The 25019-nt window shown below is 55.2% G+C and overlaps 1 protein-coding gene across 1 annotated transcript; it reads left to right on the forward strand.

Moving 5' to 3' along the window:
- Positions 1–14266: 14266 nt before the first annotated feature.
- Positions 14267–23886, forward strand: HAS1 (hyaluronan synthase 1). The gene is made up of 5 exons (XM_042970348.1): positions 14267–14311; positions 17707–18414; positions 20150–20375; positions 20972–21104; positions 22786–23886. Exons 1-5 carry the CDS (start codon positions 14297–14299, stop codon positions 23459–23461), a joined length of 1758 nt encoding a protein of 585 aa, XP_042826282.1. The 5' UTR covers positions 14267–14296; the 3' UTR covers positions 23462–23886.
- The last annotated feature ends 1133 nt before the right edge of the window (positions 23887–25019 follow it).

Raw genomic sequence — 25019 nt, forward strand, 5'->3', positions numbered from 1 at the left:
GTTGCTGGAGGGGTTGTGGGATGGGGGATGGGCTAAATGGGCAAAGGGGCATTAAGGAAGACCCTTGTTGGGATGAGCACTGGGTGCTATATGTAGGGGATGAATCACTGGAATCTGCTCCTGAAATCATCGTTGCACTACATGCTAACTGGATGTAAATTAAATAATTAATTAATTAAAAAATATATGTGATGGGGTGCCTGGGTGGCTCAGTCGGTTAAGCGTCCGACTTCGGCTCAGGTCATGATCTCATGGTCCGTGGGTTCGAGCCCCGCATCGGGCTCTGTGCTGACAGCTCGGAGCCTAGAGCCTGCTTCGGATTCTGTGTCTCCCTCTCTCTCTGACCCTTCCCCGTTCATGCTCTATCTCTCTCTCAAAAATAAATAAATGTTTAAAAAAATTTAAAAAATATATATGTGACATCCAAGAAAATAAATACATAAATAAATAAATAAATACAAAATAAAATAAATGTTGTCCTTAATGATATCACTGAAACAGAACCTAACCTAGTAGTATCCATTTCCAAAATTCTTTTTTTTTTAATGTTTATCTTTGAGAGAGAGTGTGAGTGGGGCAGGGGCAGAAAGAAAGGGAGGCAGAGGATCTGAAGGGGCTCTCTTCAACAGAGAGCCCCATGAGGGGCTCAAACTCACAAACTGTGAGATCATGACCTGAGCAGAAGTCAGATGTTTAACCGAAGTTGGATGCTTACCCAAGACTGAGCCACCAAGACACCCTTCCATTTCCAAAATTTTTGTAGAAGCGCTGTTCTATGCACGGGGCGTGTGATTCTTGATCTCAGGGTTGTAAGTTCGCGCCCCACATTGGATGTAGAGATTACTTAAAAATAAAATCTTAGGGGCGCCTGGGTGGCTCAGTCGGCTGAGCGTCCGACTTCCGCTCAGGTCATGACCTTGCAGTTTGTGAGTTTGAGCCCCGCCTCAGGCTCTGTGCTGATAGCTCAGAGCCTGGAGCCTGCTTCCGATTCTGTGTCTCCCTCTCTCACTACCCCTTCCCCCCCCCCCCTTGCTCTCTTTCAAAAATAAACATTAAAAAAATTTTAAAATATAAAATAAAATCTTAAATTTTTTTTTTTGTAAAGAGTAAGTGTCTGGTTTAAGAGATTGTTAGGTGTAATTGTAAATTGTAAGTGACTTAAAATTGAAAAGACCTAATTGATTCAGGGCCTTGGGAATAATGTTTTTAGGAGGACTGCCTTTACTCTTCTCAGGACACCAGAACTTAGAACTATCTGGAAGAACAGGAAAAGGCCAGGTGGGAAATGTATCCTTAGAGTCTGGGGAGCTTGACAAGGGCACACTCGAAATGGAGGGGACGACAGACTCTTTGGAGTGAGTTATAGAAAAATGCACGGTGAAGAAATCAATATATTGAACATACAGTATTCCTTCAGGATGTTTTTCTGTGAAAGACAGCCAAGGAATTTGTTGGAAACTAAAGAAGGATGTGGCATCTAAAAATTAATTTCTTAAAAGATAAGAGTTCCTGGGGCACTTGGGTGGCTCAGTGGGTTAAGCGTCCAGCTCTTGATTTCAGCTCAGGTCATGATCTCACGGTTTGTGGGATCGAGCCCCTCATCCGCAGAGCCTGCTTCAGATCCTCTGTCTCCCTCTCTCTCTGCCCCTCCCCGACTTGTGCACATGCTCTCTCTCTCTCTCAAAAATAAATGTTTAAAATTTTTTTAATAAAAAATAAAAGAGGTTCAATACCATATCAGGGTGCTGATGGGAATGATGGAGTCTCAGAGAGAAAATACTGTTGTGACAAGAGAAAGAGGGGAAAACAAAGAAGGAAAGTTCTGGAGAAGGCGGGGTGGGATTCACAAGAGAAGTAGAAGGATAGGTCTTGGGCAGGGGTACACAGACAGGAGGGTAGATTTGGTAGAACATAAAGCAAGTACATCGGCTGTGAGTGGGCATGATAGAGGAGGTCCGGAGCTTTATGGAGAAAGCAGAAGGGCCAAAATAATTATTATAGGGGTGCCTAGGTGGCTCAGTCGGTTAAGTGACTGACTCAATTTCAGCTCAGATCATGATCTCACGGTTCGGTTTGTGGGTTTGAGCCCTGCATCAGGCTCTGCACTGACAGTGCAGATTTCTCTCTCTTCTCTTTCTGCCCCTCCCTCTCTCTCTCTCTCTCTCAAATAAATAAACTTTAAAAAAATAATAGGGGCGCCTGGGTGGCTCAATTGGTTAAGTGTCTGACTTCAGCTCAGGTCATGATCTCACTGTTCATGAGTTTGAGCCCTGCATCGGGCTCTGTGCTGATGCCTCAGAGCCTGGAGCCTGCTTCAGATTCTGTGGCTGCCTCTCTCTCTGCCCCTCCCCTGCTCAAGCTCTGTCTCTCTCTTTCTCAAAAATAAATACACATTAAAAAATTATTATTATAGAACTTGGGGAAATGAAGGCAATAGGGAAGCAGTAGCCTTCCAGAGCAGTGATCATGCGTCCCCACATGAAGAGACTGGTCCTGGAGGTCACATGGGACCAATCAACAGGACTCAGCTCTGCCTCCTCGAAATTGCGATCTTTGGGGCACCTCGGTGGCTCAGTCCCTTAAGGATCTGACTTCGGCTCAGGTTATGATCTCATGACTCGTGAGTTCAAACCCTACATTGGGGTATGTGCTGACAGTGTGGAGCCTGCTTGGGATTCTCTTTCTCTCTCTTTGCCCCTGCCCCCCCCACCTCAAAATAAATAAATAAACTTAAAAAAAAAAAAAGAAAGACATTGTGACCTTAAACCTTAGGGTAGTCATTTCCCCTCTCGAAGCCAGAGTTTTTTCTGTCATTTGGTGATGACGATGGTTAGCCAGTTCGGAGCTTGTTGAGCTCAGAGGCAGGAAGAGTCGGGATGTGGTACAGTGACTGCCCCAATAGAAGCGGCTCAACGAGGGCGGCCACCATGATTTGTACTGGTTACAGATAACAGGTTTCCTCCCCACCCTCAAGCCTTGATGGAGTAACAACCACACAGCCTTTCCTCTGTGGTGTGTCCCTTCCTGGTATTACAGAATCTTCCCTATGCATTGCTTTTCAAATGATTGCCTTAAAGATTCTTGAGGACAAACTGTCCTCAGGGCATCTCTGTGGTTGGTTGGGGGCGAGAAAACATCTACAAGCTATTTCTAGGCTGTAGAGCATTGAATTCCATCGCAAGGTGAGCCATGTCTGTGACACCGGGCATCTTGGGGCACCCGGCTGGCTCAGTCAGTAGAGCATGTGACTCTTGATCTCAGGGTCATGAGTCCAAGCCCCGTGTTGGTTGTAGGGATTACTTTGAAATAAAATCTTTAAAAATTGGGGAGCCTCGGTGGCTCAGTCAGTTGAACATCCAATTCTTGATTTTGGCTCAGGTCATGATCTCACAGTTCATGAGATTGAGCCCTGCATCAGGCTCTGCAATGACAGCATGGAGCCTGCTTGGGATTCTCTCTCTCTCTCTCTCTCTCTCTCTCTTTCTGTCCCTCCCCTGCTTGTGCTCTTGCAAACACACACACACACACACTCTCTCTGTCCCTTAAAACAAATAAATAAACTATAAAAAAAGAAAAGAAAACCAACCAAATATTGTGCCTGACCTTTCACAATGGTGGAGGAAATGGGGGCTTTTGTGCCCCTTAAGAGGGGGGGGGGGCAGAATCTGAGACAGAGAAGTTGCATATCTTACAGCTCTCAGGAAGAGACTCATGGGAGGAAGAAAGTCTGAGCTCATGTCTGTCTGGGAGTCACTGGACTCATCCTCAATCTCATCAATCAATCATCAACCAGATATCCACACACCTTTTTTTTTTTTTTTTTTTTTCTTTTTAAAAATTGTGGTATGGGAGCCTGGGTGGCTCAGTCGGTTAAGTCTCCAACTCTTGATCTCAGCTCAGGTCTTGATCTCAGGGTCATGAGTTCAAGCCCCACACTGGGCTTCATGCTGGGTGTGAATTTTAAAAAAAATTTGTGGGGTCGCTTGGGTGGCTCAGTTGGTTAAGCATCTAAGCTCAGGTCATGATCTTGCAGTTTGTGGGATCGAGCCCCAAGCTGGGCTCTATGCTGGGAGCAAGGAACCTGCTTGGGATTCTCCACACCCCCTCCCGCCCCCCAGCTCTCCCTCACTCATGCACACACTCTCTCTCTCTAAAATACATAAACTTTTAAAAAATTTAAAAAAATAAAAAAATAATTTAAAAATTGTGGTAAAATACACGTAATATTTACCATTTTAAGTACATAAATCAGTGGCAGTAAGCATATTTGCATTGTTGCACAGCCATCACCACTGCCTAGTTCCAGAACTTTCTCATCACCCTACACAGAAACTATGTAGCCAGCCAACAGTAACTCCCCATTCCCCAGCCCATGGCAACCTGAATCTGCTTTCTGACTCTGTGAATTTGCCTGTCCTGGACATGTCAACTATGCGGAATCAGATGATACGTGACCTTTTACGTATGGCTTCTTTCTCTTTGTGAGGCTTATCCAGGTTATAGCCAGCATCAGGGCTTTGTTCCTTTTTCTACAGCTGAAAAATATTCTGCTGTATGGATGGACCACACTTTTGTCTCTCCATCCATCTGTCGATGGACATTTGGGATGTTTCCACCTCTGGCTGCCCTGGAGAGTGCTGCTATGACCATTTGTGCACATTTTTGTTAGAGTTTTTGTTTTCTACATATACCTTTTGCCCAATCTGTTCTCTTGGAGGGCAAGGACTTTATCATCTCCTTCTTCTTCTTCTTCTTCTTCTTCTTCTTCTTCTTCTTTGATATTTATTTATTTATTTATTGAGGGAGAGAGAGCAGGGGAGGGGCAGAGAGAGAGAGAGAGAGAGGGAGAGAGAGAATCCGAAGCAGGCTCCACTCTTGTCAGCGCAGAGCCTGATGTGGAGCTCCATCCCACGAACCATGAGATCGTGGCCTGAGCGGAAGTCAAGAGTCCGATATTTAACCGTCTGAGCCCCCCAGGCACCCCTGGACCTTATCTTCTTTAGCTAAGTGGTCTCCCTGCTAGGTGGCTTGTATGTTAACATCTGTGATACTGTGATGTATAAGAAATATCTATTTGATCTTTATCCCTGTTTCTGGCGTAAAGCTACTAAATCTGTTGGAATTTCCTGCGTTGGGAGTGATGAGGGTGTCTTTGGTTACGTTAATGAGGTGGCTTTTGAAAAGCACCCCAGGCCCGCAGACCCATGGGTGGGACATTTGGATATTCAGACCAAGAGCAGATGGTGGAACCAGTTTCCGGTCACATGCTCCTGGGCACTTTCCTTCATCACCTCCCTGAGTCCCAATTTTGGCATTTGGGAAAGGGAACTCAGTACAGGAATCCGAGTTGCCACGGGGAGGATAAGAGCTGGGTTGGAAACACGCAGCCGGGGTGCTGGCACCAGATGGAAAGCGGAGTCTGCACTGTTTCCTTTTCTCGTCTCCCAGCTTTGTGACTGGGGCCCCCGGAGGGCGCGTGCCTGAACACCGACCACCGAAAGGGGCTCCAGGCATCTCACCTGCTCCTCTGACCTCCTCCGTCTGGAGCCCACAGGGGCAACTCTCCTCGACACACCATCTCTGCTGCACGCCGTCTGCTCCCTAAACTTGTCCGAGCTCCTCGAAATAGCCTGGAGTAGGCAGGACCTTCACTCTCCTCCAGACACGAGGAGGCCGGGGCCCAGAGATTTGCTCCATGGCCAGCCCAGTCCCGTCCACGCACATAGTGGGGTCGTGGGCTCTGCTGGTCTGCAGGTGGGACACCTGGCCAGGGTAGGACATAGCTTGCCTAAGGCCACCAGCCTCGGAACCCTGGAGCAGCTGACTCCAGACCGTGGGCCCCTCCAGGCCCTTACCGGGCTGACTCCCCAGAGCACCAGTGAGGTGGCCAGGACAGGTGGAGCGTCCCCCTGTTGCCACCTGAATCATTCACGGAGACCCTCCGTGCGGCCGCTTCAGGAAGAGCTAGCACGTATCTCACGTGGCAGCGTGCCAGGTCGAAGCCCTCTCTCTGACTCCTACGCTGACAACTTGAGATATTCCCATTTCACAGATGAGGAAAGGGAGGCTCGGGGGAATGAAACGGCTCCTTGCCAAGAGCACACAAGTCACCAGGCCCTCCTTGGGGCCCCAGACTGTGCCTCCAGCTCCACATCCTCGCATCTGTCTTCTGACTCAGATGGCCGTGTTCCTTCCATGGAAGCTCATCAGGCCCTGGCCTGTGCTGGAAGTCGACTTGGGATTCACAGTGGACTGCTTCCGGAAGGGAGTGGCGGAGGCACATGGCCAAACCATGCGTGTAAGGGTAACCTGGTTCTCACAAGATCTCCTGTCCGAGCTCGGAAGAGAGGCCAGGGCCAGTCCTCTGCAGAAGTGCAGACCCCTCGCTCAGACCCAGGGGTCCTGTCCCAGCCCCTCCTCCCTCAGATCCTGGAGTCCTGCCCCCAGCCCCTCCTCCCTCAGACCCAGTTCAGGCCCCAGCCCCCTCCTCCCTCAGACCCAGGGGTCCTGTCCCAGCCCCCTCCTCTCTCAGACCCAGGGGTCCTGTCCCAGCCCCTCCTCCCTCAGATCCTGGAGTCCTGCCCCCAGCCCCTCCTCCCTCAGACCCAGTTCAGGCCCCCAGCCCCCTCCTCCCTCAGACCCAGGGGTCCTGCCCCAGCCCCCTCCTCCCTCAGACTCAGGGACCCTGTCCCAGCCCCTCCTCCCTCAGACCCAGGGACCCTGTCCCAGCCCCTCCTCCCTCAGACCCAGGGGTCCTGTCCCAACCCCCTTCTCCCTCAGACGCAGGGGTCCTGCCCCAGCCCCCTCCTCCCTCAGACCCAGTTCAGGCTCCCAGCCCCCTCCTCCCTCAGACCCAGGGGTCCTGTCCCAGCCCCCTCCTCTCTCAGACCCAGGGGTCCTGTCCCAGCCCCTCCTCCCTCAGATCCTGGAGTCCTGCCCCCAGCCCCTCCTCCCTCAGACCCAGTTCAGGCCCCCAGCCCCCTCCTCCCTCAGACCCAGGGGTCCTGTCCCAGCGCCTTCCTCCCTCAGACCCAGTTCAGGCCTCCAGCCCCCTCCTCCCTCAGACCCAGGGGTCTTGTCCCAGTCCCTTCCTCCCTCAGACCCAGGGACCCTGTCCCAGCCCCTCCTCCCTCAGACCCAGTTCAGGCCCCCAGCCCCCTCCTCCCTCAGACCCAGGGGTCCTGTCCCAGCCCCCTCCTCCCTCAGACCCAGGGGTCCTGTCCCAGCCCCCTCCTCTCTCAGACCCAGTTCAGGCCCCCAGCCCCCTCCTCCCTCAGACCCAGGGGTCCTGTCCCAGCCCCTTCCTCCCTCAGACCCAGTTCAGGCCCCCAGCCCCCTCCTCCCTCAGACCCAGGGGTCCTGCCCCAGCCCCCTCCTCCCTCAGACCCAGGGGTCCTGCCCCAGCCCCCTCCTCCCTCAGACCCAGGGGTCCTGTCCCAGCCCCTCCTCCCTCAGATCCTGGAGTCCTGCCCCCAGCCCCTCCTCCCTCAGACCCAGTTCAGGCCCCCAGCCCCCTCCTCCCTCAGACCCAGGGGTCCTGTCCCAGCCCCCTCCTCTCTCAGACCCAGGGGTCCTGCCCCAGCCCCCTCCTCCCTCAGACCCAGTTCAGGCCCCAGCCCCCTCCTCCCTCAGACCCAGGGGTCCTGTCCCAGCCCCCTCCTCTCTCAGACCCAGGGGTCCTGTCCCAGCCCCTCCTCCCTCAGATCCTGGAGTCCTGCCCCCAGCCCCTCCTCCCTCAGACCCAGTTCAGGCCCCAGCCCCCTCCTCCCTCAGACCCAGGGGTCCTGCCCCAGCCCCCTCCTCCCTCAGACCCAGGGACCCTGTCCCAGCCCCTCCTCCCTCAGACCCAGGGACCCTGTCCCAGCCCCTCCTCCCTCAGACCCAGGGGTCCTGTCCCAACCCCCTTCTCCCTCAGACGCAGGGGTCCTGCCCCAGCCCCCTCCTCCCTCAGACCCAGTTCAGGCTCCCAGCCCCCTCCTCCCTCAGACCCAGGGGTCCTGTCCCAGCCCCCTCCTCTCTCAGACCCAGGGGTCCTGTCCCAGCCCCTCCTCCCTCAGATCCTGGAGTCCTGCCCCCAGCCCCTCCTCCCTCAGACTCAGTTCAGGCCCCCAGCCCCCTCCTCCCTCAGACCCAGGGGTCCTGTCCCAGCCCCTTCCTCCCTCAGACCCAGTTCAGGCCCCCAGCCCCCTCCTCCCTCAGACCCAGGGGTCTTGTCCCAGTCCCTTCCTCCCTCAGACCCAGGGACCCTGTCCCAGCCCCTCCTCCCTCAGACCCAGTTCAGGCCCCCAGCCCCCTCCTCCCTCAGACCCAGGGGTCCTGTCCCAGCCCCCCCCTCTCTCAGACCCAGGGGTCCTGTCCCAGCCCCCTCCTCCCTCAGACCCAGGGGTCCTGCCCCAGCCCCCTCCTCCCTCAGACCCAGGGGTCCTATCCCAGTCCCTCCTCCCTCAGATCCTGGAGTCCTGCCCCCAGCCCCCTCCTCCCTCAGACCCAGGAGTCCTGCCCCCAGCCCCCTCCTCCCTCAGACCCAGGGGTCCTGCCCCAGCCCCCTCATCCCTCAGACCCAGGGGTCCTGCCCCAGCCCCCTTCTCCCTCAGACCCAGTTCAGGCCCCCAGCCCCCTCCTCCCTCAGACCCAAGGGTCCTGCCCCAGCCCCCTCCTGCCTCAGACCAGGGGTCCTGTCGCGACCCCCTCCTCCCTCAGACCAGGAGTCCTGCCCCCAGCGCCCTCCTCCCTCAGTCTTAGGAGTCCGGGCCCCCAGCCCCCTCCTCCCTCAGACCCAGGGGTCCAAGCCCACAGCCCCTCCTCCCTCAGACCTAGGAGTCCTGCCCCCAGCCCCTCCTCCCTCAGACCCAGGGGTCCTGCCCCAGCCCCCTCTTCCCTCAGACCCAGGGATCCTGTCCCAGCCCCCTCCTCCCTCAGACCCAGGAGTCCTGACCCCCAGCCCCTCCTCCCTCAGACCCAGGGGTCCTGCCCCAGCCCCCTCTTCCCTCAGACCCAGGGGTCCTGTCCCAGCCCCCTCCTCCCTCAGACCCAGGAGTCCTGACCCCCAGCCCCTCCTCCCTCAGACCCTGGAGTCCAGACCCCAGCCCCTCCTCCCTCAGACTCAGGAGTCCAGACCCCCAGTCCCTCCTCCCTCAGACCCAGCAGTCCCGACCCCCAGTCTCTCTTCCCTCAGACCAAGAGTCCAAGCCCCAGCCCCTCCTCCCTCAGACCCAGGATTCCTGCCCCAGCCCCTTCCTCCCTCAGACCCTGGAGTCCTACCCCCAGCCCCCTCCTTCTTGCTGCCTCACTCTGGCTAAGGAACTGTTCTCAGGCGTCAGGCTCCTTCTCTGAAAAAGGAGACCCCTCCTCTCTTTCTTCCCTGGAGAGGATAGAACTCCCAGAAAAAGAAGTCTCCTTCTCCCCTCTCCCAGTCTGTGGCTGTCTCTGTTTCTGTTTCCTACAGGGATGTGGACAGCAATGAAGGAATCTGGGATGTGGCTGCAGGGATGTGGTCATGGGAAGACAGGGCCCCGCAGGCCCCGCAGATGCTTCCCAGAGGCAGAAGACAGACCTGCAGTCACCCCTGCCTCCCTCTCTCCCTCCCTCCCAGATTTCCGCAGAATCTTGGAGGCCTAGGTGTTTCCCAGAATTCCGGTGTTGGCTGCCACTGTCCAGGGCTCCCCTGAGAGCACTGGACCCAAGCCCTCTGAGTTCCTGGAAGTCCAGAGGCAGTCTGCTTCCAGATTTGAATCTTGTCCATCCTGGGGCGCCTTGCCTAGGGTCCCACCTCCCTGGGAGCCCCTAGCCCCACCCCTGTGAGGACTGGCCACTCTGGGCCACTCCCCAGCAACTGGGTAGGGGTGGGGGTAGGGGGTCCCAGCGCGGGGGCTCTCTCCCTCCCACTTTCTCCTCTCTCTGCCCCTCCTCCTCCTCCCTCCCTCCTTCCTGTTCTCTCCTTTCCCTTCTCTTCTTTCTCTTTCCTCTCCGTCTGTCTCGACAACTACCATTCTGTCTCACCATCAGGATCTCACTCATGCCCTCGACACGTATTTGCCGGGCACCTACTGCGTACGGGCCACGGTCTGGCTCCTGAACAGTCACAAACAAGACAGGCAGAGACCGCGCCTGCTGGTGGCTGGTGGGGAGCTTGCATTCTAACGAGGGAGATGCCCATTATCCAAGAAGGGCAGTCAGTGGGCAAGTGACACTTTAGGTAGGAAGGTGGAAAATGCTGGGAAAAACAAGAAAGGGCAGAGGGAGGGAAAGGGGAAGGGGGCTCCCGGGGTGGGGCACGTTTCCGTATTAGACTGGGTGGCCAGGTAAGCCTGCCTCCCTCTTCCCTTCTCTCTCCCTCCCTTCCTTCCTCCGTCCCTTCTCTCCCCCCTTCCTCCCTCCCACCCTCCTCCCTCCTTCCTCCCTCTCCCCCTCCCGCCTCCTTCCATCCTCCGTCTCTCCGCATCTACTCTCCCAAAGCGCTTCCTAGTCCCCCTGGAGGCAAGCAAGTAATCGTCGCAAAGGGTACCTGCCCGAAATGAGGCAAATGCCGTCGGAAGGAGCGCAGACGAAAGGCTCCGTGAGCCGCCTCCCAGTCTCCTCGCTCCTCAGGGTTTTCTCAGGGACCTCTGCTCGGCCTCTCTCTGTGCGCTTCGTCTCTTCTCCAGCCCCACAGCTTCTGCCCGCATCCCGGCTCAGACTTGCTCAGAGAAGACCCTGATAGAAACACCCTGGCCAAGGGTCCCTGGGCCCTCCATCCAGTCTCTCCCTCACGGGCACCCACAGCTGGCCCAGCCCTCCCACAGCATAGCTCTCCAGCACCCCCAGGATGAATCCCAGCCCCCGAACCTGTCAATCCAAACCCTGCTCCAGGTGAACTCAGCCAGGTACTGCACCCCCACCCCAGGGCTCCACCTATATGCCTCTACATCAACCAATCTATACTTTGCTGACTGGCCCAGGACACTTCCTGCCTTGCAGGCCCTTCCAACTCCACTTTCTAACCACCACCCACCGCTCCCCCCCCCCACCCCCCTGCCCTTACCTTGGCTAATTTCCCATCAGTCAAGACTCTGCTCCTCCAGGACATCACCTCCACCACGAAGCCCTCCCTGACTCTCCAGCGGGGTTGGTGCATCCATGCACTGGTCTTTGATCCTCTGTTTACACAGCTGTCTCCTCCCCAAGATTGGCATCTCCTCAAGGGCAGGGCCCAGGTCTGAGTCATCTCTGTGGGCCTGGCATCACCCAGCCAAGAGCCTGGAGCACCAGCGGTGCAGGAGATGTCCCTACAGTGAACAAATGTTCTTTTCTCCTGCCTTTTCTCCATTTCTGCCTTATTATCTCCCCACTCTTCACTCCTTCTGTCCTGGTGTTCTGTAAACCAGACCCTGAGGTTTTCTGATGATGATTGAAATCTTGGGAGGGCCACTGTGCACCCAGGGCAGGGACAGAGATCGGCCTCCACTGGAGTGGAGGGTTCTGGGAAAGAAGGCTGTTAGGGAAGCAGGACATCATCCCACCACTACCTCTTGCCTCCTGTGGGAGTGTCTGGTTCCATCTGTCCTTGTCTTGGCTACCACCAAGCCTTGGTCATCTCTCCCTGCAAGGAATTCTGGGAGACTGGATATGTAAATCTGAGGGAGGAGGGGGCTGGGGGCTTGGACTTTTGGGATTGAGGGAGGAAGGGGATGGGGGTCTGGACTCCTGAGTCTGAAGGAGGAAGCTGGGGGCCAGGACTCCTGGCTCTGAGGGAGGAGGGGCTGGGGGCCAGGACTGCTGGGTCTGAGGGAGGAGGGGCTGGGGGCAGAACTTCTGGGTCTGAGGGAGGAGGGGGCTGGAGGCCTGGACTCCTGGGTCTGAGGGAGGAGGGGCTGGGGGGCAGGACTCCTGGGTCTGAGGGAGGAGGGGCTGGGAGGCAGGACTCCTGGGTCTGAGGGAGGAGGGGGCTGGGGGCCTGGGCTCCTGGGTCTGAGGGAGGAGGGGCTGGGGACCAGGACTGCTGGGTCTAAGGTAGGAGGAGCTAGGGGCCAGGACTCCTGGGTCTGAGGGAGGAAAGGTTGGGGCCCCCCCCGGACTGCTGGGTCTGAGGGAGGAAGGGACTGGGGGCCTGGATCCTGGAAGAGGAAACCATAGGGGTTTAAAGTCCCGGTCCCTCCTCCCTCATCCACACTCTGGTTTTAGAAACATCTGGTTTTATACAGCTGCTCCACCCGGGCAGGGTGGGGTGGGGGCTGGGCAGCCAAATGCCCAGCTTCTGAGTGGAGCCTGGGCTGTCCCCACCCCCACCCTGGGGTAGAGGAATCTCCCTCCCCTCCTGCTCTGGGCTCAGCTCCCGCCGGAGGATCCATCATCCTGACACAGCCGGACACCAGGCAGCCCAGGCTCCAGGCAACAGCGTCACAGACGCGGCCCCGCCCTGGTGAGGTAGGCGGGGTGCCTCTCACTTGGGCCCTGAACTGGCCTCCCCGACAGCCAGGCTCAGGCAGGGCCCAACCTAGCGATGGCCCCCCACACCCTGCGTCCCCGGGGAAAACCAGGGAGTGAGGACTTGGTGTCCTGCAGGGGAAAGCTCCGGGACAGTCTGGGCCGGATGGAGCCGCAGGGAGAAAGAAAGGAGCACTTAAGAGACAGAAAACACAGAGAGAAACAGTGAATGAGAGAGCGTGAGAGAGAGAGAGACCGAAAAACACATACAGCGATGGAGCCTCAGAAGGAGATGCACAGAGATGCGGGGAGACCGAGGGAGACCGACCGAGAGAGGGAGAGAGAGACAGAGAAACAGCCACTGAGAGCAACAGGGAGAAACACAGAAAAACTGGGAGATGGGGCGGAGGGAGGGGGGAGATACGAATACAGATATTCAAAGAGAAACAGAGAAGATAGACAAATGCAAAGGAAACAAAGGCAGAGACACACAATACGCTGAGTAAGGAAGAGAGACAGAGACTAAGAAAGTCAGGGAGACCAACAGAAATGAAGAGACAGACAGACACAAACCCAGAGGGAAGGAGGTAGAAAAGGACACAGAGACAGAAAAAGGGGGGGGGGGGAGGGAGAGATAGGCATGGAGACAAAACAGACAGGAACACATGGAGAGAAGCAGACAGGTGGACTGGGAGGTAGAGCCAGAGTGACAAAGTGACAGAGACTCCAGAAAAAAAGGAGATGGGAATGTACAGCCAAGGGCAGAGGGAGAAGCAGGGAGAGAGGCAGCTACAGAGGGAGAGAGATGGGCGTTGTCAGTCCACAGGAAGAGAAACAGAAACAATTAGATATAGAGAATTGGGGGGGGGGGGTGCGCCCGGGTGGGGCTCAGTCGGTTGAGCTTTGGACTCTCGATACCGGCTCAGGTGAGGATCTCAAGGTTCCTGGGATCCAGGCCTGCGTCGGGCTCTGCACTGACAGCTCCGAGCCTGCTTGAAATTCTCTCTCTGTGTCCCTCTCTCTGTCACTCAAAATAAATAAAACATTAAAAACAAACAAAAAATTTTTTAAAGATACAGTTTTTTGTTTTTGTTTTTAATCATGGAAAGAAGGGCATGGGAGCAATGGCATTCATCACAGTCTCCTTGTCCTGAGGGGCTGGGGGCTTAGATGCCCGGGACCCAGTCTCTTTGACTTCTAAGCGAGGTCACTGCCGCCTTCGCTCTCAGGTCGCAGGGGGGGCCCTGGGGGCAGCTGACCTACAACTCTGTGAGTTCGCCACGGAGCCCCTGGGAGACGAGGCCCAGCGCCCAGCCCCCTCCCCAGCCCTGGCACACGCGGGCACGCACGCACACGCACACACGCAGACCCACAAGCACTCACAGCTCCTGGCAGACGGCGCGCCCCACGGCCAGCGCACGCGGCCACGCCCACAGCCGCGCACGTGTGCGCATTTTCTCCATCCCCGGGGCTTCGAGGGGAGGGGCCGGGCGGCGGGGGGAGAGATCGGACAGACGGGGGGAAAGACGGGCGTTGGGGGCGCCCGAAGGCAGAAGGAACGCGAGGGAGAGGAGCGCAGAAATGGAGAGAGACCAGAGGGGGAAGAGAGCGGAGAGCCGGAGAAGGACGGGTGCGACGGAGGGGAGGCCTCGGAGGGCAGGGAAGGGCGCGACGGCGGCCCTGGGAAGGGAGGCCGTCGGGCGCGGGGGTGCGGGCAATGGCGGGAAGCGGGTGGAGCTGCCCGGCTCGTCCGTGACCTCAGAGCCCCTGGCCCAGCTCCGCCCTGACGTCAGCCCTCCTCCGCCCCCGCCCGCGTCGGGCTTCAAATGACCCCCGGGCTTCCCAGCCCCAGCGAGACCCGGGAGCCCGCCGAAGAGGAGCGCCCGCCGGAGCCATGGCGATGACACAGGTGCGTGCGAGAGTGCGGTCGTGCGGGGCCCGCTGGCACCTGTGTGACCACGTGGGTGGGCGCACTGCGCGCGCTCCTGTGCGTGACGGCCACCGTCAGTGTAGGACGGGGACCCCGTAAGGCCGAGTTCGGGTTCCATACCCCTGTGTGGGTGGCCATCCCGCCGGTAGTATAGATGGGACAAGTCCATGCTTATCCTGCTTTAAGTCCGCGTCTGTGTGCGGGGTGCGGGTGGGGAGGCAGGGCGGTATTTGCTCGACACATGGCCTGGATTTCTACTTTTTTGTGTCCAATAACTATTAAGTTGAACCAAACGAAATCGCCGCTGTCTGGTCACTTTTGCCCTTTGAAAACGGCAATTTCATGCAGTTCAACCTTAACCCTTACTTTCTTCTTGCTCCGGACCCAACCTTAACCGTTAACCTAACACGTGTTCCCAAGTTCCCCTGCATGGCTGTTGGTGGGGGTCTCAGGATCACTAAGTTGTTTCTGTAAGTTTATTTATTTCTTTATTTTTGAGAGAGACAGAGCGTGAATTGGGGAGGGACAGAGAGAGAGGGAGAGACAGAATCCCAAGCAGGCTCTGCGTTGCCAGCACAGGGCCGGACTTGGGGCCGAACCCACGAAGGGTGAGAACATGACCTGAGCGCAAACCAAGAGTCGGCCACTTAACCGGCTGAGCCACCCAAGTGCCCCAGGGTCACTAAGTTCTAACAGCAAGTGCCTGGGGAGATCTTCTAGAACATGAATGTTCTCCTATGTTGGCACACTCTCTGGGTCTCTTGTCACGTGTGAGTATATGTGTGGGGCTGTGTGTCCACAGCTGATACAGGTGTGTTTGTGAGTGTTGGCATTAGAACCCTCTGTTCACCCACCTGTCCCAGCATGAATTGGGCCACCCCCAGCATCTCAGTCAGGGCCAGGTTTAGGGCAAAAGGACAGAGAAGGAGAATTCCAGAAGAAATAATAATGTAATTATTAATATTGAGCATTTATTAGCACCAGGCCAAAAGCTCTATATAGAAACTAAAAGTACTATCCTATAGAAGCATAAAAGTAAAATGAATTTCAATAATATATTTTATTCAACTCAGTGTATGAAGGGTCATCAAACTTTTTCTGTACAAAGCTAGACAGTCAATATTTGAGGGTTTTGTGTGCCATATGGTCTCTACGGCAACTACTCAACTTTGGTGTGGTGTGAAATCAGCCACAGACAATATGTAAACAGAGGAGTGTGGTTGTGTGGCAGTAAGACTTGATTTAAGGATGCTGAAGTTTGAATTTCATGTCATTTTCCTATGCAACAAAATTGGGTTTTTTTGTTTTTTACTTTCTTCACCCATTTATTTTTTTAACTTTATTTAGAGAGAGAGAGAGAGGCATTGAGAGAATCCCAAGCCAACCCTTGCTATCAGAAACATAATTTCATGGGACGCCTGGGTGGCTCAGTCATTTAGGCATCCAACTTCGGCTCAGGTCATGATCTCCCGGTTCATGAGTTCGAGCCCCCCATTGGGCTCTGTGCTGACACCTCAGAGCCTGGAGCCTGCTTTGGATTCTATGTCTCCTTCTCTCTCTCTCTCTCTCTCTCTCTCTCTGTGTCCCTCCCCCACTTGTTCTCTCTCAAAAATAAATAAACATTAAAAAAATATAATTTCATGAATAGATGCAGTAGACTGTATTTGCTACAACATAACAAACTTCATAATAAGATTTTTAAAACTATCATTTCCATATGTAACCAATACAAAAATATTAATGAGATATTTTCCTTTCTGTTTTTCAAAGGAAAGCCTCAAAATCCAGAAGCGTAGCACATCACATACAGATGCTATATTTTCATTGGAGATAACTTGATCTGTATTTAGATTTCATAAAATTTACACTTGAAAAAGTAGGGCTTCCCACGCCCTACTTGTTTCAGACATACTTAAAAGCTTTCCAATAACTGAATTAAGTATCAGTTCCTAAACTTAAATATTGAAATAAAATGAGAATTTCAGTTCCTCTGTCATTTTGGCTGCTTCCCAAGCGCTCAGGAGCCACACGTGGCTGGTGACTCCTGTACTGGACAACACGAATCTGTATCTTAACTCACTTAACTCATAAATAAGCCCATGAGGCAGGAGCCGGTGACGCACGAGGCAGTTGAGCATAGAGGACGATGCAGCCAAACTGTCTGAGTGGCCCTGGGCCAGAGAATCACCTCTCCGTGCCTCAGTTTCCTCATATGGAATAGGAGTGATAACAGTATCTACACCATGGAGCAGTCCTTGGCATGCAGAAGGCGCTAAATCCCCATTTTACAAGATGAGAAAATGGAGGCACCCCCCCACCCCCGTCTGATTCTGAGTTCTTCCAGCAACATGAACCGGGCACTTGGCCCTGTTGGGGAGACCTGAGCAGTGGAGTTGGAGAATGTGGCCATGGCTTTGGGAAGTCAGAGAAAAGATTCCTCCTCCTGTGAGCTTCATGACCTTGAGCGAGCCCTTCTTCTTGGCTTATCAGTCCTGTTTTGCCATGTGTATGGTGGCAGTAAACATTATTTGTCCCCCCCCCCCCCCACTCTCCTGAAGAGTAAAAGCAGTTTATGAGCTGGTGATTCAGTGACCAGATTCCTGAGGTTCAAATCTTGGCTTCTCTGCTATCCAGGTGTGACCTTGGGCAGGTTGCTGCCCCCCTCTGTGACTCAGTTACCTGATCTGTAAAATGGGGATAATAGTAATAGTACCTACTCCTACCGCTGTTGGGAGGATTAAAATAAGTTAGTTTCCCCGGGGGCGCCTGGGTGGTTCAGTCTGTTAAGACTGGGACCTCAGTTTAGGTCGTGATCTTGCCGTTTGTGAGTTTGAGTCCAGCATGGGGCTTGCTGCTGTCCCTCTCCCTTCTTCACCTCCCCCCACCCTGGGCTCTTTCTCTCAAAACAGTTTCTGTAAAAGGCTTACAGCAGTACCTGATATATGTCAAACTGCATTATATTTTAGATAATGATGATGGTTGTATCAACACTAGGAAACCTTTGATTGTGAGATGAGTGATTATGTTATATGTGCCACTAAGATAAGAAAGGGGGGGCGGGGAGAGAACCCCTGTTCCCCTGTGACATTCCATTGAGTGTAATCCACGGATTGAAGAGCTGTTTAAAATGTGAAAACAAAAGTACCAGAATGCATATAATCAGGCATTAAGCCTTGCTGTTTGCCTCAATTATTTTCAAATAACTTTGCAGTACCCAGGGAATTTTTTTTTTTTTTTTTTTTTTTTTTTTAACGACAAGGGGATGCAATGTTGGCTTGGGGGGCGGGGGGCGTGGGTGGATCTAGGTCTTCTCTTCCCGGAGGAGGATTTCAGAACTCTCTTCCCTTGCTGTCCCCTCTCCCCGCTCCCAGCAGGACGTGCCCAAGCCCACCCCGGCCGCCCGCCACTGCTCCGGCCTGGCCCGGCGGGTGCTGACCGTCACGTTCGCGCTGCTCATCCTGGGCCTCATGACCTGGGCCTACGCCGCCGGGGTGCCGCTGGCCTCCGATCGCTACGGCCTCCTCGCCTTCGGTCTGTACGGGGCCTTCCTCTCGGCGCACCTGGTGGCGCAGAGCCTCTTCGCGTACCTGGAGCACCGGCGGGTGGCGGCGGCGGCGCGGCGGGCGGCGGCGCGGGGGCCCCTGGACGCGGCGGCGGCGCGCAGCGTGGCGCTGACCATCTCGGCGTACCAGGAGGACCCCGCGTACCTGCGCCAGTGCCTGGCGTCCGCCCGCGCCCTGCAGTACCCGCGCGCGCGCCTGCGCGTCCTCATGGTGGTGGACGGCAACCGCGCCGAGGACCTCTACATGGTGGACATGTTCCGCGAGGTCTTCGCCGACGAGGACCCCGCCACCTACGTGTGGGACGGCAACTACCACCGGCCTTGGGAGCCGGCGGCCGCGGCGGGCGCGGCGGGCGCGGGCGCCTACCGGGAGGTGGAGGCCGAGGACCCCGGGCGGCTGGCGGTGGAGGCGCTGGTGAGGACGCACCGCTGCGTGTGCGTGGCGCAGCGCTGGGGCGGCAAGCGCGAGGTCATGTACACCGCCTTCAAGGCGCTCGGCGACTCGGTGGACTACGTGCAGGTGAGTGGAAGGCGTCCCCTCCCCACCGTGCCCCTGCCACTCGGGATGCCCCTTCTCTGGGATCCTTTTTCGGTGCAGCGATCGGGATGAACCTCCAACTCCCTTTATTTATTCATCCGTTCAAAGTAGCGATTCTTTCCTTCACTCGTTCATTCTTACAGGGAGACAGACTCATTTGTTGTTTTCGTTCGTGCGGCGATTCATTAATTCCTTCCTTTCTTCACTCATTCATTCTCGAGTGCATACTCTTTCTTTCATTTCTACTTAAAAAAAAATTTTTTTTTTTAATGTTTATTTAGTTTTTTGAGACAGAGACAGAGCATGAAAGGGGGAGGGTCAGAGAGAGGGAGACACAATCTGAACAGGCTCCAGGCTCTGAGCTGTCGGCATAGAGCCCGACGCGGGGCTCAAACTCATGAACCGCAAGAACATGACCTGAGCCGAAGTCGGACGCTCAACCGACTGAGCCACCCAGGCGCCCCACTACTCTTTTTTTTTTTTTAAGTTGAAGTGTAGTCGACATCACACATTCTTACACCCATCTCCAATATGGAGATCATTCATTTTACTCATTCATATATCTGTTGGATGCAGACTCTCCTTCATGCATTCACTCATCCGTCCATGTAGTCATCCACTCAGTGTAAAGATTTTTTCATTTATGCATCTAATATAGATTTATTTGTTTGCTTGTTTAAGATTTTATTTTTAAGTAATCTGTGCACCCAACATGGGGCTCCAACTCACAACCCCAGGATCAATAGTTGCACGCTCTACTGATTGAGCCAGTCAGGTAGCTCTTATGTCTGTATTTTCATCCATTCCATGTAGAGATTTCTTGCTTTCTTCATCCAGTGTAGAAATTCTTTCCTTTGCTCATCGGTTCATGCATCCATTATCCATCTAATAGGGAGACCGTGCATTCATTTATTCATTCATTCACTTACCCATTGAACGTAGAGACATTCAGTGTGGAGATCACTTTGTTCATTTATTCATCCACTTATCTATTCAATATATTCATTTGCTCAATTAGTCATTCATCCATTCAGTGTAGAAATTCATTCATTAATGTACTGCATTCGTTTTCTATGACTGCATAACAAATTACCACAAATTTGGCCGCTGGAAACAAAACACTTATTATCTCATAGTTTCCATGAATCAGGAAAGTCTGGGCAAAGTCTTACTGGATCCTCTATTCAGGGTATCATCAGGCTACAATCACGGTGTCAGCTGGGTCCTATCTAAGGCCCGGGGCCTCTAACAAGCTCATGTGTTTGTTGGCAGAATTCATGTTCTTGCCGTCCTAAAACTTGCCTCTTCCAGACCAGCAAGAGAAACTCTCAGACTTCTAGACCCCCTTTCAAAGGGCTCACCTGATTAGGTCAGACCTACGCAGGAAATGTCAACAGATTAAGGATAAATTACACTGCAAAACTCCTTTACCATTTGTATACAAGGTAGTATAATCATGGGAGTTGTGTCCCATCACTTTTGCCATGTTCTGTGGGTTAGAAGCAAATTACAGGTCTCACCCACACACCAGAGGAGGGTGTTATACAGGGGAATGGGTCTCGGGGAGGAGGTCATCTTAAAATGTGATTAGGCGTTGGAAATAACGACAAAATTCAAACGTATGTTCAGATTGGCTGTAGAACGTCCCAGCAGCTCCCCACCCCTGGGTGCCCTCCCCTCAGGATCTGGCCTGATCCCAGCCCCTTCCGCTTCACAGGTTTGTGACTCGGACACGAGGCTGGACCCCATGGCACTCCTGGAGCTGGTGCGGGTGCTGGACGAGGACCCCCGGGTGGGGGCTGTTGGGGGGGACGTGCGGATCCTTAACCCCCTGGACTCCTGGGTCAGCTTCTTAAGCAGCCTGCGGTACTGGGTGGCCTTCAATGTGGAGCGGGCTTGTCAGAGCTACTTCCACTGTGTGTCCTGCATCAGTGGTCCCCTAGGTGAGCAGAGGTAGGGCTTGGGAGGGCCATGGGTGGGGTGGTGGGGGAGAAGGGGAGCCAGAACGGGTTGAGGATGTGATTGAGACTGGGGACAGAGATGGGGCTGCAGCAGGAATTGGGATTAGGGATAAGACTGGAAGGTGGGATGGTGTCTGGTGGGGTTGGAGAAAGGGTGTGGATGGGGATAGGTGCTGGGTGGCTTGGGGAAGGGGATGGGATGCGGTTGGAGTCAAGGACAGGGTTGGGGCCAAGTCTGGGGTTGGTGATGGGTTTTGGGATGGGTAGGGGAGAGGACTGAGAATGGATACGGGGTTGGAGATGGAGTTGAGGTGGCTTCGCCATCAAAAATGGATGTAGGTGTGGGCCAGGGGCAGGACTGGGGCAAGTTTGGGCATAGGATTGCAGTATGGGGTTGAGGGTAGAGGGTTAAGGAAGGATCGGTGTTGAGAACGGGGTCAGGGCTGGAGGTAGGGCCGAGGACAGGACTGAGGTGGTTGAGGATGGGCTGGAATCGGAGGCGAGTTGGGTCGGAGATAGGATTGGGGACAGTATTGGCAACAGTAGAGGCTGATGCTCTTCCTGTACTCCCCACCCAGGCCTGTACAGGAACCACCTCCTGCAGCAGTTCCTTGAGGCCTGGTACAACCAGAAGTTCCTGGGCACCCACTGCACCTTTGGGGATGACCGGCACCTCACCAACCGCATGCTCAGCATGGGTTATGCCACCAAGTAAGCTGAGGGCTTGGGTGGTGTGTGTGTGTGTGTGTGTGTGTGTGTGTGTGTGTGTGTGTGCTGGGAATTACCCAAACCCAAAATACCTTGCTGCACAGTGGGCTCTACCAAGTGAGACACTAGGGGAGAGTGGAAGACACCAGAAGGGACAGGGGTGGCAATCCCATTGACCACGTGACCCAGTGGACTCTACCAAGTGAGGCAAGGTGAGGGTGGGGGATTCCACCTAGGAGACACAACACGAGATCAGGGCAAGGTGGCTCTACCATGGGCGGCACACATTCCTCCCAGTGACTTGGGAGGGGAAAGAGATAAACAGTGGGATCTAGTGAGCGAGTGAGTGAGAAGAATCACATGCTTCAGGAAGAGTTGTAATTCAGTGAAACTAGGGGAGTACATCTTCCAGCAGGTCAAGTTCGGGTGGGGTTGGGGGGAAGAATTCCACAAAGCTAGACCCCATGAAAGGGCCAGAGAGCACCTGGGGTATATCAAGCAAACCCATGCATTCATTCAGCCGTCAAGTATTTATTACAATTTGTTTTTTAAGTTTATTAAAGTAATCTCTACGTCCCTTGTGGGGCTCGGCCCAGTGATCAAGAGCCACACTCTCCCGCTGAGCCAGCCAGGCGCCCCTCATTACAATGTTCGAAGCTCTAAGAGTGCAGCAGAGACACAAATTCATGCTCACAGACACCCGGGGACACAGTAAATACGTGGATGATGGCACATGCCGTGTGGTTGGATAGTCCGGGGAAAGGGGGGATAGGGTGTTTGGGAGCAGGGAATGAAATGTTAACTAGGATGCCCCAGGAAGGGCAGAGGCAGAGGCTGGAAGCGGTGCCGCTGGAGCCCTAGCAAGGGGGAGCGCATCAGGGCAGCACGGAATGGTCACGGGGCGGGCGTACTACGAATGGCTTGTGGGCCACGCGAGAACTTTGAAGTACGGGAGGGTTCCGGGCAGAGGGGTGAGGTGCTGCTGTGGTAACAGGATCCCTCTGGCTGCTGTTTCGAGTACAGACTGCAGGAGGCAAGGGCCGGGCGGGGAGGCTACACAGGGGAAGGAGACCGGACACTGTCCAGTAATACCCGTGAGGATAGAATTAGATGGACGCCTCCTAACCAACCGACTGCTAGCGGCCACCTGCTGAGTTCCCTAAGAGGGATTCTAGCCTTGCGTGGGCTTAGCTGGAAACTGGGTGGGGACCGATCAGGATGTCTGCTGCGGCCACGGGAAGGGGGCTTGATGGGTCCCTTGAGCTCTAACCCGTTGGGCGGCTGCCTTCGGCGGGAACATCTCCTGGCTTGTGCCTCACCGTGGGGCCTGCCAATAGTAGTGAGTGCTAGAGTATTCGTAATAGATTAGTGAGAGCATTAGTAATAGGTCAGTAACTGTAATGCCGTTAGTAACGACAGTAGTGGCATTAGTCACCGTGAAAACGGTAGTAGCTGCTAATATTTATTGAGTAACCGGGCTGGTAATCCTGATTCGGCGCTCACGGCAGCCCTGTTAGGTGGGAATCCTCGTGGATCGCATCTTGCCTACGAGAACCGGGGGCCCAGGGAGGGCAAGAAAGCTTACGGCCCAGTGGCCGCGCCGCCGTGGCCTCTTCTGGCCCCGAGCTCTGTCCTGGCCACGGGGAGGGCCGTGCTGACGCCCCGCCTCGTCCCTCCCGTGCAGGTATACATCCCGGTCCCGCTGCTACTCCGAGACACCCTCTTCCTTCCTGCGCTGGCTGAGCCAGCAGACGCGCTGGTCCAAGTCGTACTTCCGCGAGTGGCTGTACAACGCGCTCTGGTGGCACCGGCACCACGCCTGGATGACGTACGAGGCGGTGGTGTCGGGCCTCTTCCCCTTCTTCGTGGCGGCCACCGTGCTGCGGCTCTTCTACGCCGGCCGCCCGTGGGCGCTGCTCTGGGTGCTGCTGTGCGTGCAGGGCGTGGCGCTGGCCAAGGCGGCCTTCGCGGCCTGGCTGCGCGGCTGCCCGCGCATGGTGCTGCTGTCGCTCTACGCGCCGCTCTACATGTGCGGCCTCCTGCCCGCCAAGTTCCTGGCGCTGGCCACCATGAACCAGAGCGGCTGGGGCACCTCCGGCCGCCGGAAGCTGGCCGCCAACTACGTGCCCCTGCTGCCGCTGGCGCTCTGGGCGTTGCTGCTGCTGGGGGGCCTGGTCCGCAGCGTGGTGCAGGAGGCCAGGGCCGACTGGGGCGGCCCCTCGCGGGCCGCCGAGGCCCGGCACCTGGCCGCAGGGGCCGGCGCCTACGTGGGGTACTGGGTGGTGATGCTGACGCTCTACTGGGTGGGCGTGCGGAGGCTCTGCCGGCGGCGGGCGGGCGGCTACCGCGTGCAGGTGTGAGTCCCGGCGTGCGGGGGACCCCGGGAGCCACGGACTTGCCGGCCTCGGGTTCTGTGGGCCTCGCTTGCCCTCCTCCGTGAAGCGAGGGGGTCGACCCGAGACTCTTCAGCCCGGACTATTTGGGGGCTGGGACTTGGGGTCTTTGGGCAGGGGTATTTATTGATCAGGGTGTGGATTTTTTAGGGGCAGGGGGAGACGGGGGTCCCCATATGCTGTCCTGGGGTCTGCTTTCTCCCTGTTCGTATTTAATATCCATTTGTACTGTGTGATTAAGACATAATAAAGAATTTTATTTATTTTCTTCTGAGTCTCTCCCCTGTTTTTTTGAGAATGGAGGGGCTGTGTGGTTGGAAGGTTGGAGACTCATGGGTCTGTAATGTTTCTTTTTGAGAGACAGAGCATGAGCGGGGGAGGGGCAGAAAGAGGGAGCCACGGAATCCGAAGCAGGCTCTGGGCTCTGAGCTGTCCGCACAGAGCCTGATGTGGGGCTCCAACTCATGAACGGTGAGATCATGACCTGAGCTGAAGTCCAATGCTTAACCAACTGAGCCACCCAGTCGCCCCAGGCTGGTTGATGTTTTTGTTTGTTTTTTAAGTTTGATTTATGGAGGGTGAGAGAGGGAGAGATAGAATCCCAGGCAGGCTCTGCACTGTCAGCACAATGTCTGATGCGGGGCTCAAACCCAGGAACCGTGAGATTGAGACCCAAGCTGAAACCAAACGTTGGCTGTTCGACTGAGCCACCCAGGTGGCCCAGCTGCTTTTTGTTTGTTTGTTTATGCATTTATTTGCGGGGGGGGGGGAGTAGGTGCAGAGAGAGAGAGGGGGAGAGGGCGAATCTCAAGCAGGCTCTGCACCATCAGCGCGGAGCCTGATGTGGGGCTCGGACTCACAAATTGAACTGTGAAATCATGACCTGAGCAGAAGTCAGCTGCTTAACTGAATGAGCCACCCAGGCCTCCCCCACCCCCTCCCAACTGTTTGAACCTAGACAGGATACCCTCCTTCTTCGGGAAACGGGGATACTAATCCCATGGGTCAGAGGTGTGAGGGTGAAATTTCTCAACTCCTCACTCACAGACACTTACGGAGTACCTACTACATGGGGACACTGTCAGGCACTGTGGGTGGTGTCTTCCTGGTCCATCCGCTCAGCTCCGCTCCTAAGAAGGGGAACTTGTACCGTCTCTCCTCAAACCCCTAGCATCTCACCCTTGGCTTGCTTCCCATTCACTGAGAAAACAGAGTTGGACGAGAAGACTTCCAGTCCCCACCCACGTCTTCCCACTGCCTCTGTGCCCACACAGGCCACCTTCCCCCACTACTGCAGCTGAACCCTCTGTGTTCCGATGCCAACCTTCAGGCACTAGACCTCATGCCGTCTGGTCTGTCTACTCAAAGATCTCCCACGCGCTCACCGTCATCAATTCTTCCCTTCCCACGGGGTCCTTCCCACCAGCGTCCAAATGTGCCATCCCTCGAATTTTTAACACTCCCTTCCTATTCCTATTTCCTCCTGAGCCACTCATTTTTAAAAAAGTAATCTCAGGGGCGCCTG

This window comes from Panthera tigris, chromosome E2 (assembly GCF_018350195.1).
Source record: "Panthera tigris isolate Pti1 chromosome E2, P.tigris_Pti1_mat1.1, whole genome shotgun sequence".
NCBI lineage: Eukaryota > Metazoa > Chordata > Mammalia > Carnivora > Felidae > Panthera > Panthera tigris.

Coding starts and splice junctions, on each gene's coding strand:
- HAS1 (XM_042970348.1), top strand. Junction 18,415..20,149: donor ACTCGGTGGACTACGTGCAG/GTGAGTGGAAGG, acceptor TCCGCTTCACAG/GTTTGTGACTCGGACACGAG. Junction 21,105..22,785: donor AGCATGGGTTATGCCACCAA/GTAAGCTGAGGG, acceptor CCTCCCGTGCAG/GTATACATCCCGGTCCCGCT.